The sequence below is a fragment of the Ranitomeya imitator genome, chromosome 2 (genome assembly GCF_032444005.1).
Source record: "Ranitomeya imitator isolate aRanImi1 chromosome 2, aRanImi1.pri, whole genome shotgun sequence".
NCBI classification, from domain to species: domain Eukaryota; kingdom Metazoa; phylum Chordata; class Amphibia; order Anura; family Dendrobatidae; genus Ranitomeya; species Ranitomeya imitator.
In genome coordinates, this window is record NC_091283.1 from 337,834,234 (window position 1) to 337,849,472 (window position 15,239).

The window sequence follows — 15,239 nt, forward strand, 5'->3', positions numbered from 1 at the left end:
GCGCGTGCGCGGAAAAGTCCCCGCGAACATAAAGGTGCATATATACATAGTAACAATCTGATCACCCCAGTTGAAATGCAGCTGGCGTTGCGCATGCGTGGGAAGTTACCGCACGCACCAGTATATGCGCGCGGAAATCCCCGTAAATACTATAACCGGCCATAGCGCGTGCGTACTTAATGCCAAAATGTAACAGGCATTGCGCATGCGCAATAAATCCCCACCATATAAACAGCAACCGTATATCACGCACGCGCCAAATGCCGTACATCGAAGTATGCTTCTAAGGTGAGTATAGAGGATTATCCACGGAGATGTTTAACAGCACAACCGCTAAAAATGTGATACAGCGCTATAAATGTGATTCGGCTCCGCTACACTAGGGGTGACTACAGCGGAAACCATAATATACAACCGATGGACCAACCTATAAATGTATAAGGAGCAATATCAAAACTGAAAATAATAAAAGGGGAGGAAATACAGCAGCCCATATGACAATGTCACGGCTACAATAAAAATTACCTGGATGGATATCATAATGTGAAACTAATGGATCAAACTAAAAATACTGAAAGTGCAAAACTAAGCTACGGATAATAAAAGGAGGAGATACAACGGCACATGTACCAATGGTAGACTGGTGAAAAAACGGAGATGAGTCGCAGACAGGCGGTATCCAGGACCCATCATCAATTTGATGACAAGGACCATGGAAGCGCCAAGGTCCGTCCCCCATCTCCTACCAAAGTCCACACATCGAGGCATGTGCTCCACTCCTAATAGGAAAAACTGAATTAGATTGTAAGGCCGAATAAGACCGACATAACGCAATAATTTCATGATTAGTGATGATAACGTAAAAACCAATCTTTTGCCGTTATATAAGAGGAATTAATGCAAAAAGTGCCATGTGCTAAAGTGCTTTAAATATCTTACTCAAGGTTAAACTGTACTAAGCTGAATGATTACTGATATAATCCATATAAACCATCATATGATATAATCCATATAAACCATCATATGATGGTACATATATATAAGACCAAGGACCCACCTATTGCTTATGTTTTCTCCAATGAGAATAGCTCCCTTGCGTATATAAACCGGCTATCCCCCTGCCTAGACACGCCTCCTGAAGAAGCCGTCAGTGAAACGCGCGTTGGGGCAGAGGGACGCCAAGGAGAGACTACACTGCATACTGCGGGTAACTAGCATCTCTTTATGCCGATATCGGCACTTATCACTTTAGTCATAGGGGTTTTTCCCCTTAGAGTACCATATGTGTCACTTGTACAATATAGGATGGTCTAAAAATTTGGACAGGAACACATGATACTACATATGGTCCATACTAGACTATGATCTTTTTCTATTAGTGAGGTATTTTGCCTCTCTTTACTTCACAGCACCGCAGCATCATAGTATTTAGTGGTTCTCCTATGGATATGTCCCTCTTTTTAATGGTCTTTGTACCCTTTTTTTGTGAATTTTTGTGATTTTGTGTTTATATATTTTTTGTCATTTGATGTCTATGTATGTTTTATTTTTGTATAATAAATTATATTTTATTAGAAAGTACCTTTTGTTTTGGGATTGCTGTGTAGTATTATCACCAAAACTATGTGATTTAAATTTACATCATAGGTAGACCTCAACTATGGGAGACAAACTGAGAAAAAAAATCCAGAAAATCACATTGTCTGTTTTTTTAACATTTTATTTGCATATTATGGTGGAAAATAAGTATTTGGTCAGAAACAAACAATCAAGATTTCTGGCTCTCACAGACCTGTAACTTCTTCTTTAAGAGTCTCCTCTTTCCTCCACTCATTACCTGTAGTAATGGCACCTGTTTAAACTTGTTATCAGTTTAAAATGACACCTGTGCACACCCTCAAACAGTCTGACTCCAAACTCCACTATGGTGAAGACCAAAGAGCTGTCAAAGGACACCAGAAACAAAATTGTAGCCATGCACCAGGCTGGGAAGACTGAATCTGCAATAGCCAACCAGCTTGGAGTGAAGAAATCAACAGTGGGAGCAATAATTAGAAAATGGAAGACATACAAGACCACTGATAATCTCCCTCGATCTGGGGCTCCACGCAAAATCCCACCCCGTGGGGTCAGAATGATCACAAGAACGGTGAGCAAAAATCCCAGAACCACGCAGGGGGACCTAGTGAATGAACTGCAGAGAGCTGGGACCAATGTAACAAGGCCTACCATAAGTAACACACTACGCCACCATGGACTCAGATCCTGCAGTGCCAGACATGTCCCACTGCTTAAGCCAGTACATGTCCGGGCCCATCTGAAGTTTGCTAGAGAGCATTTGGATGATCCAGAGGAGTTTTGGGAGAATGTCCTATGGTCTGATGAAACCAAACTGGAACTGTTTGTTAGAAACACAACTTGTCGTGTTTGGAGGAAAAAGAATACTGAGTTGCATCCATCAAACACCATACCTACTGTAAAGCATGGTGGTGGAAACATCATGCTTTGGGGCTGTTTGTCTGCAAAGGGGCCAGGACGACTGATCCGGGTACATGAAAGAATGAATGGGGCCATGTATCGTGAGATTTTGAGTGCAAACCTCCTTCCATCAGCAAGGGCATTGAAGATGAAACGTGGCTGGGTCTTTCAACATGACAATGATCCAAAGCACACCGCCAGGGCAACGAAGGAGTGGCTTCGTAAGAAGCATTTCAAGGTCCTGGAGTGGCCTAGCCAGTCTCCAGATCTCAACCCTATAGAAAACCTTTGGAGGGAGTTGAAAGTCCGTGTTGCCAAGCGAAAAGCCAAAAACATCACTGCTCTAGAGGAGATCTGCATGGAGGAATGGGCCAACATACCAACAACAGTGTGTGGCAACCTTGTGAAGACTTACAGAAAACGTTTGACCTCTGTCATTGCTAACAAAGGATATATTACAAAGTATTGAGATGAAATTTTTGTTTCTGACCAAATACTTATTTTCCACCATAATATGCAAATAAAATGTTAAAAAAACAGACAATGTGATTTTCTGGATTTTTTTTTCTCAGTTTGTCTCCCATAGTTGAGGTCTACCTATGATGTAAATTACAGATGCCTCTCATCTTTTTAAGTGGTGGAACTTGCACTATTGCTGACTGACTAAATACTTTTTTGCCCCACTGTATACTCAAGGAAGGTCCATATATTTTAAAAGGAAGGCATTATATGTAAAACCTTTGTTTATGCCTTAGGGCGTCTTGTATTAGGCCGCGATCACACACACAGCGAGATACGGCCGAGTCTCGCAGGTTAATACCAAGCTCTGGCACCGGCACTCCAGAGCGAAGCGTGCGGCCGCATAGCAATACATGGGGCCGCACGCTCCGCTCTGGTGCCAGAGCTTGTTTTTAACCTGCAAGACTCGACCGTATCTCGCTGTAGTGTGACTCCGGCCTTAAACTGAAAAATGCAATTTGCCTCCAATTGTAGCAAAATTGTATCCATGTCACCATTTCAAGGGCCCAAAATGATGTGTCTGTTTTCCCATACCTTTCTACTAAGGGGGTTCTGATGAAGACAGGTTCTCATGTGGGTGGATTGGGGAGTATCCAGTTCTGTATTGATAGAACTATTTCCTCTGATATCGCTGTAGCAGATGGACTGCCTTTAATTTCATCTAAGGTTTCAAAAACTGTATCTCTCCTCCAACATTCTAGTAATACATCCTGTCCAATTTCCGATGTCTTTTTTGGACAATTTCTTTTTCCTTGCTTTGTATTCTATTTCAAATATTTCTGGATAGATTCATAATTTCAGGATGATTTTTATATGGTGTTAATTTGCCATATAGTTTACATATCTTTTTCTTACTATCATCAATTGTTTTTTCCTTTTCTCAATGATAAAGGTTTTAAACATAGCATCCCATTCAGTCAGGGTGACTTTATCACCTATATCTACAGATACAGATTTGTATACAGGCAGCCCCTTTGGTATGCTATCTATCATAAGCCAAAGAGCGTTTAAGAGTGGCAGTTTCCCATCGAACAAACAGTTGAACACCACGATCCACTGATTCATCCTATAAGGTTTTTTATTAGACTGTAAACTGTCATTGTCCTGGTGAATAATATAAATATTTTTGCATAACTTGCCATTTGTACAGACATTTTAAGTAGAAAAATATTAAATTCAAGGATATTTTATTCAAAAATACTAATTGTTTTTTTCTTGGCAGATGTCTGTACCAGGAGATCAGAGGGACAGCAGACAGCTTCAATTTTTCAATCAGATGATCTTAATATCCCACAGGATACAATTGAAGAGAATGTCATTACACTATCCCTTCACAGCAAAGATCTGTCATCTGATCCTATGAAACAGGTCCTGTCTTCTGATTCATTACCGGCTACTAAGGAAAATCAAAGTCACAAAATAAGTATTAAAAAACGAATTGCTCCTAAAGCAATAAAGCTATTTTTGTGTTCAGAATATGGAAATAGTTTTCCCCTTGAAAAGTCTAGTCTTAAGCATAAAGAAATTCACACAGCAGAGAAAAGATTTTCTTGTTCCATGTGTGGAAAACATTATAACGAGAAATCACAACTTGTTAGACACCAGAGAAATCACACCAGGGAGAAGGATTTTTCATGTTCAGAATGTGGGAAATGTTTTATCCATAAGTCAGATTTTGTTAGACATCAGAGAACTCACACAGGGGAGAAGCCATTTTCATGTTCAGAATGTGGGAAATGTTTTACCCAGAAATCAGGTTTTGTTAGACATCAGAGAACTCACACAGGGGAGAAGCCATTTTCATGTTCAGAATGTGGAAACTGTTTTACAAGTAAAAGGGGTCTTATCAAACATCAGAGAACTCACACAGGGGAGAAACCATTTACATGTTCAGAATGTGGGAAATGTGTAGCAGAGAAAGCAACTCTTGTTACACATCAGAGAACTCACACAGGGGAGAAGCCATTTTCATGTTCAGAATGTGGGAAATGTTTTACAGAGAAAGCAACTCTTGTTAAACATCAGAGAACCCACACAGGGGAGAAGCCATTTTCATGTTCAGAATGTGGGAAATGTTTTAACAAGAAATCAGGATTTGTGACACATCAGAGAACCCACACAGAGGAGAAGCCATTTACATGTTCAGAATGTGGGAAATATTTTACAGAGAAAGCAACACTTGTAAAACATCAGAGAATCCACACAGGGGAGAAGCCATTTACATGTTCAGAATGTGGGAAATGTTTTACAGAGAAAGCAACTCTTGTTAAACATCACAGAACCCACACAGGGGAGAAGCCATTTTCATGTTCAGAATGTGGGAAATGTTTTACAAATAGATCAACTCTTATTAAACATAAGAGAACTCACACAGGGGAGAAACCTTTTTCATGTTCAGAATGTGAGAAATGTTTTACAAATAAAAAGGGTCTTGGCAAACATCAGAGAACTCACTTGCAGTGATGGATTCCATTTTCCTTGATATCTTTTCTCCAAAGCCTCAAAATTTTGGTGAAATCTCTCACTGTGCTTGTCGGTCACTGTGCCGCAGTTTGGTGGAAAAAAGTCTAGATGCGAATGTAAAAATGAATCTTGAAGGACATGTTACAGCCAAGATCCTTTATATGTTTTGAGGAGATTTTTCACCAACTCTTTATAGTTATCTTCTCATGAGTTTCCCCAAAAATTTAGTTGCCACTAATGTGTATGCTATTCATGCTGCTTTTTCCTTGCCTTGCAATAAACTTAGAAACTCCTTATCTTGAAGAAGCTTACCAATCTGAGGTCTAATAAATATGCCTCCTTTATCTTTGCTTCACTTAATCTTAAAAATGTATCAATGGGATACTTGAATGCTTTTACATTTTTATGCATTGCCTTTACAAAGTTATTCATTAGGCCCAAATTGATATGCAATGATGGTAGCAAATCTTATGTGGGTCAACAAGTGCTGGTTGCATGATTTTATTTACTCCGTTGCTGATGTAAACATCAGAGTCTCTTTTATTGTAGTGACATTCTCTGACTGTCACAATTAGACTGGCGAGTGACCTGGGACCAGGGGCACCTGTCCTGGCTCTAACACTAAGTTCACCCTGTTCCCTGGGATACTTCAGATGTTGAAGGGCAAGGGCGGAGGTCCTGGCGGCTATCTCCTAAATTAGTCCTTCATCTGTCCCCTTCCTCCATCCAGGGAAGAGGGGGCGCTACTGTGCACCACAGTACAAGAACCGGACAGACAGGGTAACAAAGACAAGGGTAAACTGAAAACTCCACACACACAAAATATGCAATCACATATAGCAGAGGTATTCACAAGTGTGTGTAGGGAGGGGGAATAAAGCTAAGCAGGGAAAGATAAGGAATTACCAAGCGTACAAACCAGACAACTTTCGCTAATAAACTCCTCCAGCACTCCATCTCAAAATCAACTTCTCCCAATACTATGTCTTGCAGCAATTGCTAACTCAGACAAGTACTTGGTAATTGAGCCGAGATGTTATAGGGAAAAGGAGTCGCTAAACGAGCACAGCTAAACGCTGGAATTTCCAACATGGCCGATTATCCCTGTGATGGAAATATATATAAAACATAGATTTCACTTGCATATATACTGAGAGCTAGTATATACACTATAATCAATTGCTTAAAATTGCCGCTGCAAACCAGACAGCGTCTTGGGATTTTTCAGACATAAAGAGGAACTGAACACCAGATGTCCCGAGCTGATGTCTCAACTATTATCCTAATTGCAGGAAAAGGCGACAGTTACACTATAGTTGCTTAATCAGCCAGTTGCTATGCCTTAACCACAATCTTCCAAGTATTCAGATAACCAATAACAGAGAAGATTGACGATATAATAATTAACTAACTTCCCCTTTCTATATGCAACTATAAAAAACATGTATGTACAATAAAGCATCCATATTAACCCCTTTCTGACCTTAGACGTACTATCCCGTCAAGGTGCCCTGGGCCTATCTGACCCTCGACGGGATAGTACGTCATATGCGATCGGCAGCGCTCACGGGGGGGAGCGCCGCCGATCGCGGCCGGGTGTCAGCTGCCTATCGCAGCTGACATCCGGCACTATGTGCCGGGAGCAGTCACGGACCGCCCCCGGCACATTAACCCCCGGCACACCGCGATCAAACATGAGGGGTTTCCACTGTTAAGGCACATCAGGGGCTCTCCAAACGCGACATGGCGTCCGATCTCAATTCCAGCCAAATCTGCGTTGAAAAAGTAAAACAGTGCTCCTTCCCTTCCGAGCTCTCCCGTGTGCCCAAACAGTGGTTTACCCCAACATATGGGGGTATCAGCGTACTCAGGACAAATAGGACCACAACGTTTGGAGTCCACTTTCTCCTGTTACCCTCGGGAAAATACAAAACTGGGGGCTAAAAAATAATTTTGGGGGGAAAGTTTTTATTTTTTTATTTTCACGGCTCTACGTTACAAACTGTAGTGAAACACTCAAAGCTCTCACAACACATCTAGATGAGTTCCTTAGGGGGTCTAGGTTCCAAAATGGTGTCACTTGTGGGGGTTTCTACTGTTTAGGTTCATTAGGGGCTCTGCAAACGCAATGTGACACCTGCAGACCATTCCATCTAAGTCTGCATTCCAAATGGAGCTCCTTCTCTTCCGAGCCCTCCCATGCGCCCAAACAGTGGTTCCCCCCCACATATGGGGTATCAGCGCACTCAGGACAAATTGGAAAACAAATTTTGGGGTCCAATTTCTCCTGTTACCCTCGGGAAAATACAAAACTGGGGGCTAAAAAATAATTTTTGTGGGAAAAAAATTTTGTTTTATTTTTACGGCTCTGCATTATAAACTTCTGTGAAGCCCTTGGTGGGTCAAAGCGCTCACCACACATCTAGATAAGTTCCTTAGGGGGTCTGCTTTCCAAAATGGTGTCACTTGTGGGGGGTTTCTACTGTTTAGGTACATTAGGGGCTCTGCAAACGCAATGTGACACCTGCAGACCATTCCATCTAAGTCTGCATTCCAAATGGCGCTCCTTCCCTTCCGAGCCCTCCTATGCAGCCAAACAGTGGTTCCCCCCCACATATGGGGTATCAGCGCACTCAGGACAAATTGTACAACAAATTTTGGGGTCCAATTTCTCCTGTTACCATCGGGAAAATACAAAACTGGGGGCTAAAAAATAATTTTTGTGGGAAAAAAATTTTGTTTTATTTTTACGGCTCTGCATTATAAACTTCTGTGAAGCACTTGGTGGGTTAAAGTGCTCACCACACCTCTAGATAAGTTCCTTAGGGGTCTACTTTCCAAAATGGTGTCACTTGTGGGGGGTTTCAATGTTTAGGCACATCAGTGGCTCTCCAAACGCAACATGGTGTCCCATCTCAATTCCTGTCAATTTTGCATTGAAAAGTCAAACGGCGCTCCTTCCCTTCCGAGCTCTCCCATTCGCCCAAACAGTGGTTTAACCCCACATATGGGGTATCAGCGTACTCAGGACAAATTGTACAACAACTTTTGGGGTCCAATTTCTTCTCTTACCCTTGGGAAAATAAAAAATTGGGGGCGAAAAGATAATTTTTGTGAAAAAATATGATTTTTTATTTTTACGGTTCTGCATTATAAACTTCTGTGAAGCACTTGGTGGGTCAAAGTGCTCACCACACCTCTAGATAAGTTCCTTAGGGGGTCTACTTTCCAAAATGGTGTCACTTGTGGGGGGTTTCAATGTTTAGGCACATCAGAGGCTCTCCAAACGCAACATGGTGTCCCATCTCGATTCCAGTCAATTTTGCATTGAAAAGTCAAATGGCGCTCCTTCGCTTCCGAGCTCTGTCATGCGCCCAAACGGTGGTTTACCCCCACATATGGGGTATCGGTGTACTCAGGACAAATTGTACAACAACTTTTGGGGTCCATGTTCTCCTGTTACCCTTGGTAAAATAAAACAAATTGGAGCTGAAGTAAATTTTTTGTGAAAAAAAGTTAAATATTCATTTTTATTTAAACATTCCAAAAATTCCTGTGAAGCACCAGAAGGGTTAATAAACTTCTTGAATATGGTTTTGAGCACCTTGAGGGGTGCAGTTTTTAGAATGGTGTCACACTTGGGTATTTTCTATCATATAGACCCCTCAAAATGACGTCAAATGAGATGTGGTCCCTAAAAAACAAATGGTGTTGTAAAAATGAGAAATTGCTGGTCAACTTTTAACCCTTATAACTCCCTAACAAAAAAAAATTTTTGTTCCAAAATTGTGCTGATGTAAAGTAAATATGTGGGAAATGTTACTTATTAATTTTTTCTTTGTGACATATCTCTGTCATTTAATTGCATAAAAATTCAAAGTTGGAAAATTGCGAAATTTTCATAATTTTCGCCAAATTTCCGTTTTTTTTTTCACAAACAAACGCAGGTACTATCAAAGAGTTTTTACCACTATCATGAAGTACAATATGTCCCGAGAAAACAATGTCAGAATCACTGGGATCCGTTGAAGCGTTCCAGAGTTATAACCTCATAAAGGGACAGTGGTCAGAATTGTAAAAATTAGCCTGGTCATTAACGTGCAAACCATCCTTGGGGGTAAAGGGGTTAATGGAATGTTCTTCTGTCACCTTGGTGTACAGTGTCATTCTTGAGCTCTAAAATACTTAGCCTAATTAGGAACGACCGTGGCACACACGGGGATAGATTTATCATAACCAAATTTCCTTCACATTTGATGCCTGAATGTGTGGCTGGACGAAACACACAGGGACCCTTTTGACTGGAGACATGGGGATGTCAGCCTCGGCTCATGGGACAGAGACTGCAGCTCCATAGTAAGGTAAGAAAATTCTGTCACCTTGCCTGAATGTTCCCTGTGCCCAGCCCAGGTCTATACCTCTTGCCGGTCGGGTGTGGTCACCACCGAATTCCCAGGTAGTTTAGAAAGTCCACGCCCTTAACCAAACCTTGGGATAAAAGCCAAAGTGTCTGCTGCATGCTATGTTTTATGTGTTTATGTTTGTGTAGATCCAGGAGATAGTTGGAACAGTGACTGTTTTGCTTGAGGTTGATGGGAAACGGACACAGGAAGCCGTCTCACAAAAGTTATTACAGATTCCAGTGCACCGGAGGGAGAGGAATTCCCAGATTTCTAGGCACGGATGGTAAAAACATAGAGGGATATCACAAATTCCAATAGCCGGTGAGCCAGGCTGGACCCGGAGCTGAAGTTGATATTCCTGGGCATCTGAGTGACCTGAGAGACTGGCAGTTGTCGGTTACCAGAACAGCTTGTACGTGTCACAGAATAATAAAGAGGTCTTCGAATCTCCAGGACATCTGTTTATGTTTATGTGAATTGCTCTCTCTTTGAATATAGAGTTGTAACAGAAAGCATTTTGTCCACTTCCCCGCTTGTTAGCAGGAAAACATCCCTTGTAAATCACACTGCCACATCTGCCTGTTGCTGTTTCCTGTTTTTATACTCTGAGATAAGTTTAGCTTTTAGGATCTGAGCTCTATCTGTGACCGTGCTATGTGATACATGATTTTGGATACACCAGTAGAGCAGACAAAAGGGGAAGTGAGTGCATCTGAGCATAGACAAAGTAAGGTGAAAGAGGCTGTATCAACGCTCTAAAGTTTTTTGGAATGGGGAATACGCAGGGGAAACGGGAGGGTTTCTTACTTCCCGATGAGAAAACTGCCCCCAGATAGTAGCTGAACGGGAGGGTGTGAAGCACCTTACTTTTCGCTTTATAAGACGCTACGGATTATAAGACGCACCCCAAATTTTGAGGAGAAAAATAGGAAAAAAAGTTTTTTTCTAATAAAATGGTGGTGCTTCTTATAATCCATGCATCTTATTGCTTACCGGGGGTGGTGGCTTCGGTGAAGCGGGGTCGCTGCTGGAGGTGGCAGGAGTGGGGTGATGATACAGGCCGCAGGTTGGGATGAAGGGATGTGCGGCAGTGCTGCTGATGTCTGGCGCTGCTGCCCGGTGCTCTCTGGGTGTCTCCGGTGCCCAGCGGCGCTGCGGGGGTGTCTGGCGGTCCAGCAGCCAGTGTCCAGCGCTGCTGCCCGGTGCTCTGCTGGTGTCTCCTGTGCTGCGAGTGCCCGGACAGCTCTGTTGCCTAGTGCTCTGCGGGTGTCTTCGGTGCCCGACAACGCTGCGGGGGTGTCCGGTGGTCCTGCTGCGGGTGTCCGGCGCATCTGCCCGGTGCTCTGCTGGTGTCTCCGTTGCTGCGGGTGCCCGGATGACGCTGCTGCGCGTGTCCGGCACTGCTGCGTGTGTCTGGCGCTGCTGTCCGATGCTCTGCTGGTGTCTCCGATGCTGCTGGGGCTCTGCTGACATTTTGTGAAAGGCGAGAGCCCCGGCAGTCCCATGATTTCCTGTGTGGTAGACTCTGGTAAAATGGCCGCTGAGGGGAGTGGCGCATGCGCAGATGGATATCTCGGCACTGAGATCTCGGGAGATGAGATTTCAGTGCCCAGCAGATAACGAGAAAGGAGGAGGTGGTGGGGAAAGGAGTAATAAAGGAGGTGGAGGAAGAGTGACAAAAGAGGAGATGGGAATTCCTCCTTCTGTGTGTCTTGGGAAGGCATGGTTGGAACAATGGCACCTTCTCCCTGTAGTGAAAGATGTTGAGCGCCACACACTGCACAATTCTCCCTTTACCATGGATTCTGTTGGGAGCAGACTGCATATGTCCAGTATTTCCCCTCCCCATATGGGGGAGGCGCAGATGGTTTGACACCTTTCCCCATCTGGGTAATTGGGCATTGACTGGGTATCCACCCCAGCCAACTGGGTACCCAAGTAGTATCCTTGACAGTATGTACTCCACTTAACCACTTTCTGTGTCTGTCAGTCAATTTCTGGATTGTGCAGAGCAAGCCAAGGAAGTCCAACCACAGCTGAGGGCAGGCCCTCAGGCACGTAGCAGTTTAACACCTCAGAGTGTATACCCCCCACCTGTAGCTGCAAGTCACGGACCACGTAATGTGCCCCTGTTTTAGGGGGCAGAGTCAATAGAATTAATTTCTATAGGTCTGGACAATGTATGTGGGACAAAGCCTTGGTCCTGGATGAACTTAGCGTTGACCAAATTAAACCTTGCCCCACTGTCCAGAAAGGCGGAAACATCCACCTTATTTCCACCCATGTGCAAAGTAACTGGTAAAAAAAATGAATCTTACCCACCGAGGTAATAAGTAAACCCGGGTTGCCAACCTCCCCGCAACTCGGGCCCACTTGTTTTTCGGGCAGTTGTTTGAATAGACGTCTGGATGGACATGTGCTCCCAAAATGGCCCTTTTTACCACAACAGAAACACACACCCCTTATGCCAGATTGAGACACAGCACCCACCTACATGGGTTCCACAATAGGCTCAGTTCTGACCACCCTCGACCCCAGACCTCCGACCCCCTGGTGACTCCCTATGCCTTTGGCAAAGACGGTGATCAACTCGGGTCACCAGAGATATGGCTGCCTCAAGGAAGTCAGGAGTCTCATAGAGAGCTAAAGCATTTCTTACTCTCACTGAGAGGCACTCACAGAACTGACTTTGGAGGGCTGGGCATTACACCTAGTGTCCGTGGCCCACCTCTGGAATTCGGAGCAATATTCCTCAGCCAGGTGATCTTCTTGCTGAAGTTGGCATAGAGAGGACTCAGCCAGGGAGACACTATCGAGGTCATCATACACAAGGCCCAGAGCCTGAAAAAATCCCTCCACCATCTGGAGTGACTGTGAGTCAGATGAGAGAGAAGACGTCCATGCTTGGGGTCCCCCTGGAGGAGCAAGTTTACAATCCCCACCCGTTGACCCTCTGTACCTGAGGATACCAGACGCAACCTGAAATAAAGTTTGCAGGCCTCACAGGACACAGCAAACTTGTCAAGCCCCCCAGAGAAGCTGTCCGGTATAGCGACCTTGGCCTCCACAAAGGTTTGCCTAGAGAGCGAGATCCCCACACCAGATGTAATAGGGTGCTGTGAAACCACTGTGCGTAAATCCACAACCTCCAGACTGAGCTGCTGCAACTGCCCTGTCAGAGCCGAGATAGGATCCATCACGGATCAGAAAAATTGATTGCAGTATGAGTTAGGGTATGTGCACACGTCAGGATTTTTTCCTGACAAAATCCGGAGAATTCTGCCAGAAATCCGCGTGCTTTTTTCACGCGGATTTCTCGCAGAATTTGCGCGTTTTTGACGCTTTTTTTGCGCTGATTTTTTGCGGATTTTTCCGGAATGTCCATTTTGATAGGAAATCCGCAGAAAATCCGCAAAAAGATAGAGCATGTCCGGATTTTTTGCAGTATGCGTTTTTTTTGCGGAAAAAAACGCTAACATATGCACAAAAAATGCGGAATGCATTCTAAATGATAGGATGCATAATGTTAGCGTTTTTTTAGCGGATTTATAGCGTTTTTATGGTGAAATTCCGCAAAAAAAACACTAAAAATCCGGACGTGTGCACATACCCTTAGTCACGAATCACGAACACTAGGGGGTGCCCTTGCTCGCTCTGTATCCTAGGATACTTTAGATGATGTCGGGGGCCTCTGCCCTTGCCCTATCTCAAAGATTAGCCCTTTGTCTGTCCCCATCCCCCACCCAGGGAAGGGGGGGAGCTACTGTGCACCGCAGTACACCAACTCAACAGACAGGGTAACAAAGACAAGGGTAAACTGAAAATTCCACACACACAAAATATACACTCTCACATATGGCAAAGGTATTCACTAGGGTGTAGGGAGGGGGCAGAAAGCAAAACAGGGAAGGATAAGGAATTACCAAGAGTTCAAAACCAGATAACGGTCGCTAATAAACTCCTCCAGCTCTCCTTCTCAAAAACAACTTCTCCCACTCCTATGTCTTGTAGCAATTTCTAACTCAGACAAGGACCTGGTAATCAAGCCCAAATTTTATAGGGAAAAGGAGTGGCTAACCGAGCACAGCTGAATGCAAGATTTTCCAACATGGCCGATTAATCCTTGTTCTGCTGGAAGAAATAACCACATTTAATACACTGGATAAGTGCTTCTTCTCAGCTGTGGTCTTCTGGCTTTGCACTGTTGCGGTAACCCCATGACGACTATCCCATTCGCGCAGAAAGCAGCAGTGCTTTGTGCATCTGTCCTGGAGATCAAGTAAGAGGTCAACCATCTTGGTGGCATGTGAGAACAAGCAGACGGAGGAGTTCCTGCCGAGCATCTAGCTATTTATCTGATATAGAATCTCTAGAAAATTCGGTGTTGCCAATCCTCCATCTATTGTAGGCTTTTGGGGAAAAAACATATTCAGTCTTCGCTCTTTACCTCTCCTACAAACAAAATGGTGGGAAAACTAACCACTTTTTTTAATTTAGTTATATTTTTATTGCAGTTCTGGTACTAACATGCTGGAGGCCCAGAGCATCCAGCCACGCGGCCTGGATTCTCTCATTTGTGGCCACAGCGTTTCTTGTAGAATAAATCCCTTTCTCATACAGTCCTGTAGTAATGACTTTGTTCTCACGTTTTGTAAAAGGGTTCGTCTGACTCCATCTTATTATGATGCTAGTCACTTCTCACGGCTAAGCCATGAGTCGGAGTGGTCAAGGAGTCCAAAGTCAGAAGCCAGGAGGGTATGTCATAAACAGAAGGAAGAGACAAAAGCGTAGTCAGGTAGCGTTCCAAGGTCAGAGTACCGGGAGATTAATGGATCAGAACTGAAGGGGTTAAACAGGCGGATGGTCAAAACAAAGTCAGGCAACAGATCAAGCAAAAAGAGCACAAGGCATACAGCACAAACTTCAAGATGAATATACATCTGGCAGTGGACTGGGAGAAGCTGCTCAGTTAAGTAGGCATTGCAATTACCCGGGATAGTGAACACCTGAGATAGCCAACGCCTACCAGTCACAGATTGGCTAGTCGAGCTGTCAATCAACACACTCACAGTTCGGCATGCCCCTGTACCAGATTGGATGGCCATGCTGTCTATCAAAGTACTGACAGCTTCAGCACATACCGGATTGGATGGCCGAGCTGTCAGTAACTGCATCCCAGACACCCTGAAGGGTGGAACCATGACAGTACCCCCTCTTCTAGGGGGGCCACCAGACCCCCAGGCTTCCCAGGAAATTTTAGATGAAAGGCCCTGACTAACCGATCGGCCTTCACATCTTGAGCACATACCCAGGATTTCTCCTCTGGTCCATATCCCCTCCAGTGGATGAGGTACAGGAGGGAATTACAGACCCTTC

At 44.0% G+C, this 15,239-nt stretch overlaps 1 protein-coding gene across 3 annotated transcripts in view; it reads left to right on the plus strand.

Annotated features, from left to right (window-relative positions):
• Window positions 1–5,804, plus strand: part of LOC138663644 (gastrula zinc finger protein XlCGF26.1-like) — a 40,080-nt gene extending 34,276 nt beyond the window's left edge. For 2 of the 3 annotated variants that reach the window (XM_069749923.1, XM_069749924.1), the window contains one exon: window positions 4,220–5,804. In XM_069749923.1, coding sequence (XP_069606024.1) covers window positions 4,220–5,460 — 1,241 coding nt within the window. In that variant the 3' untranslated portion in view covers window positions 5,461–5,804. The remainder of the gene's footprint in view (window positions 1–4,219) is intronic. The other variant, XM_069749921.1, reaches the window with a different exon arrangement.
• Window positions 5,805–15,239: the final 9,435 nt, after the last annotated feature.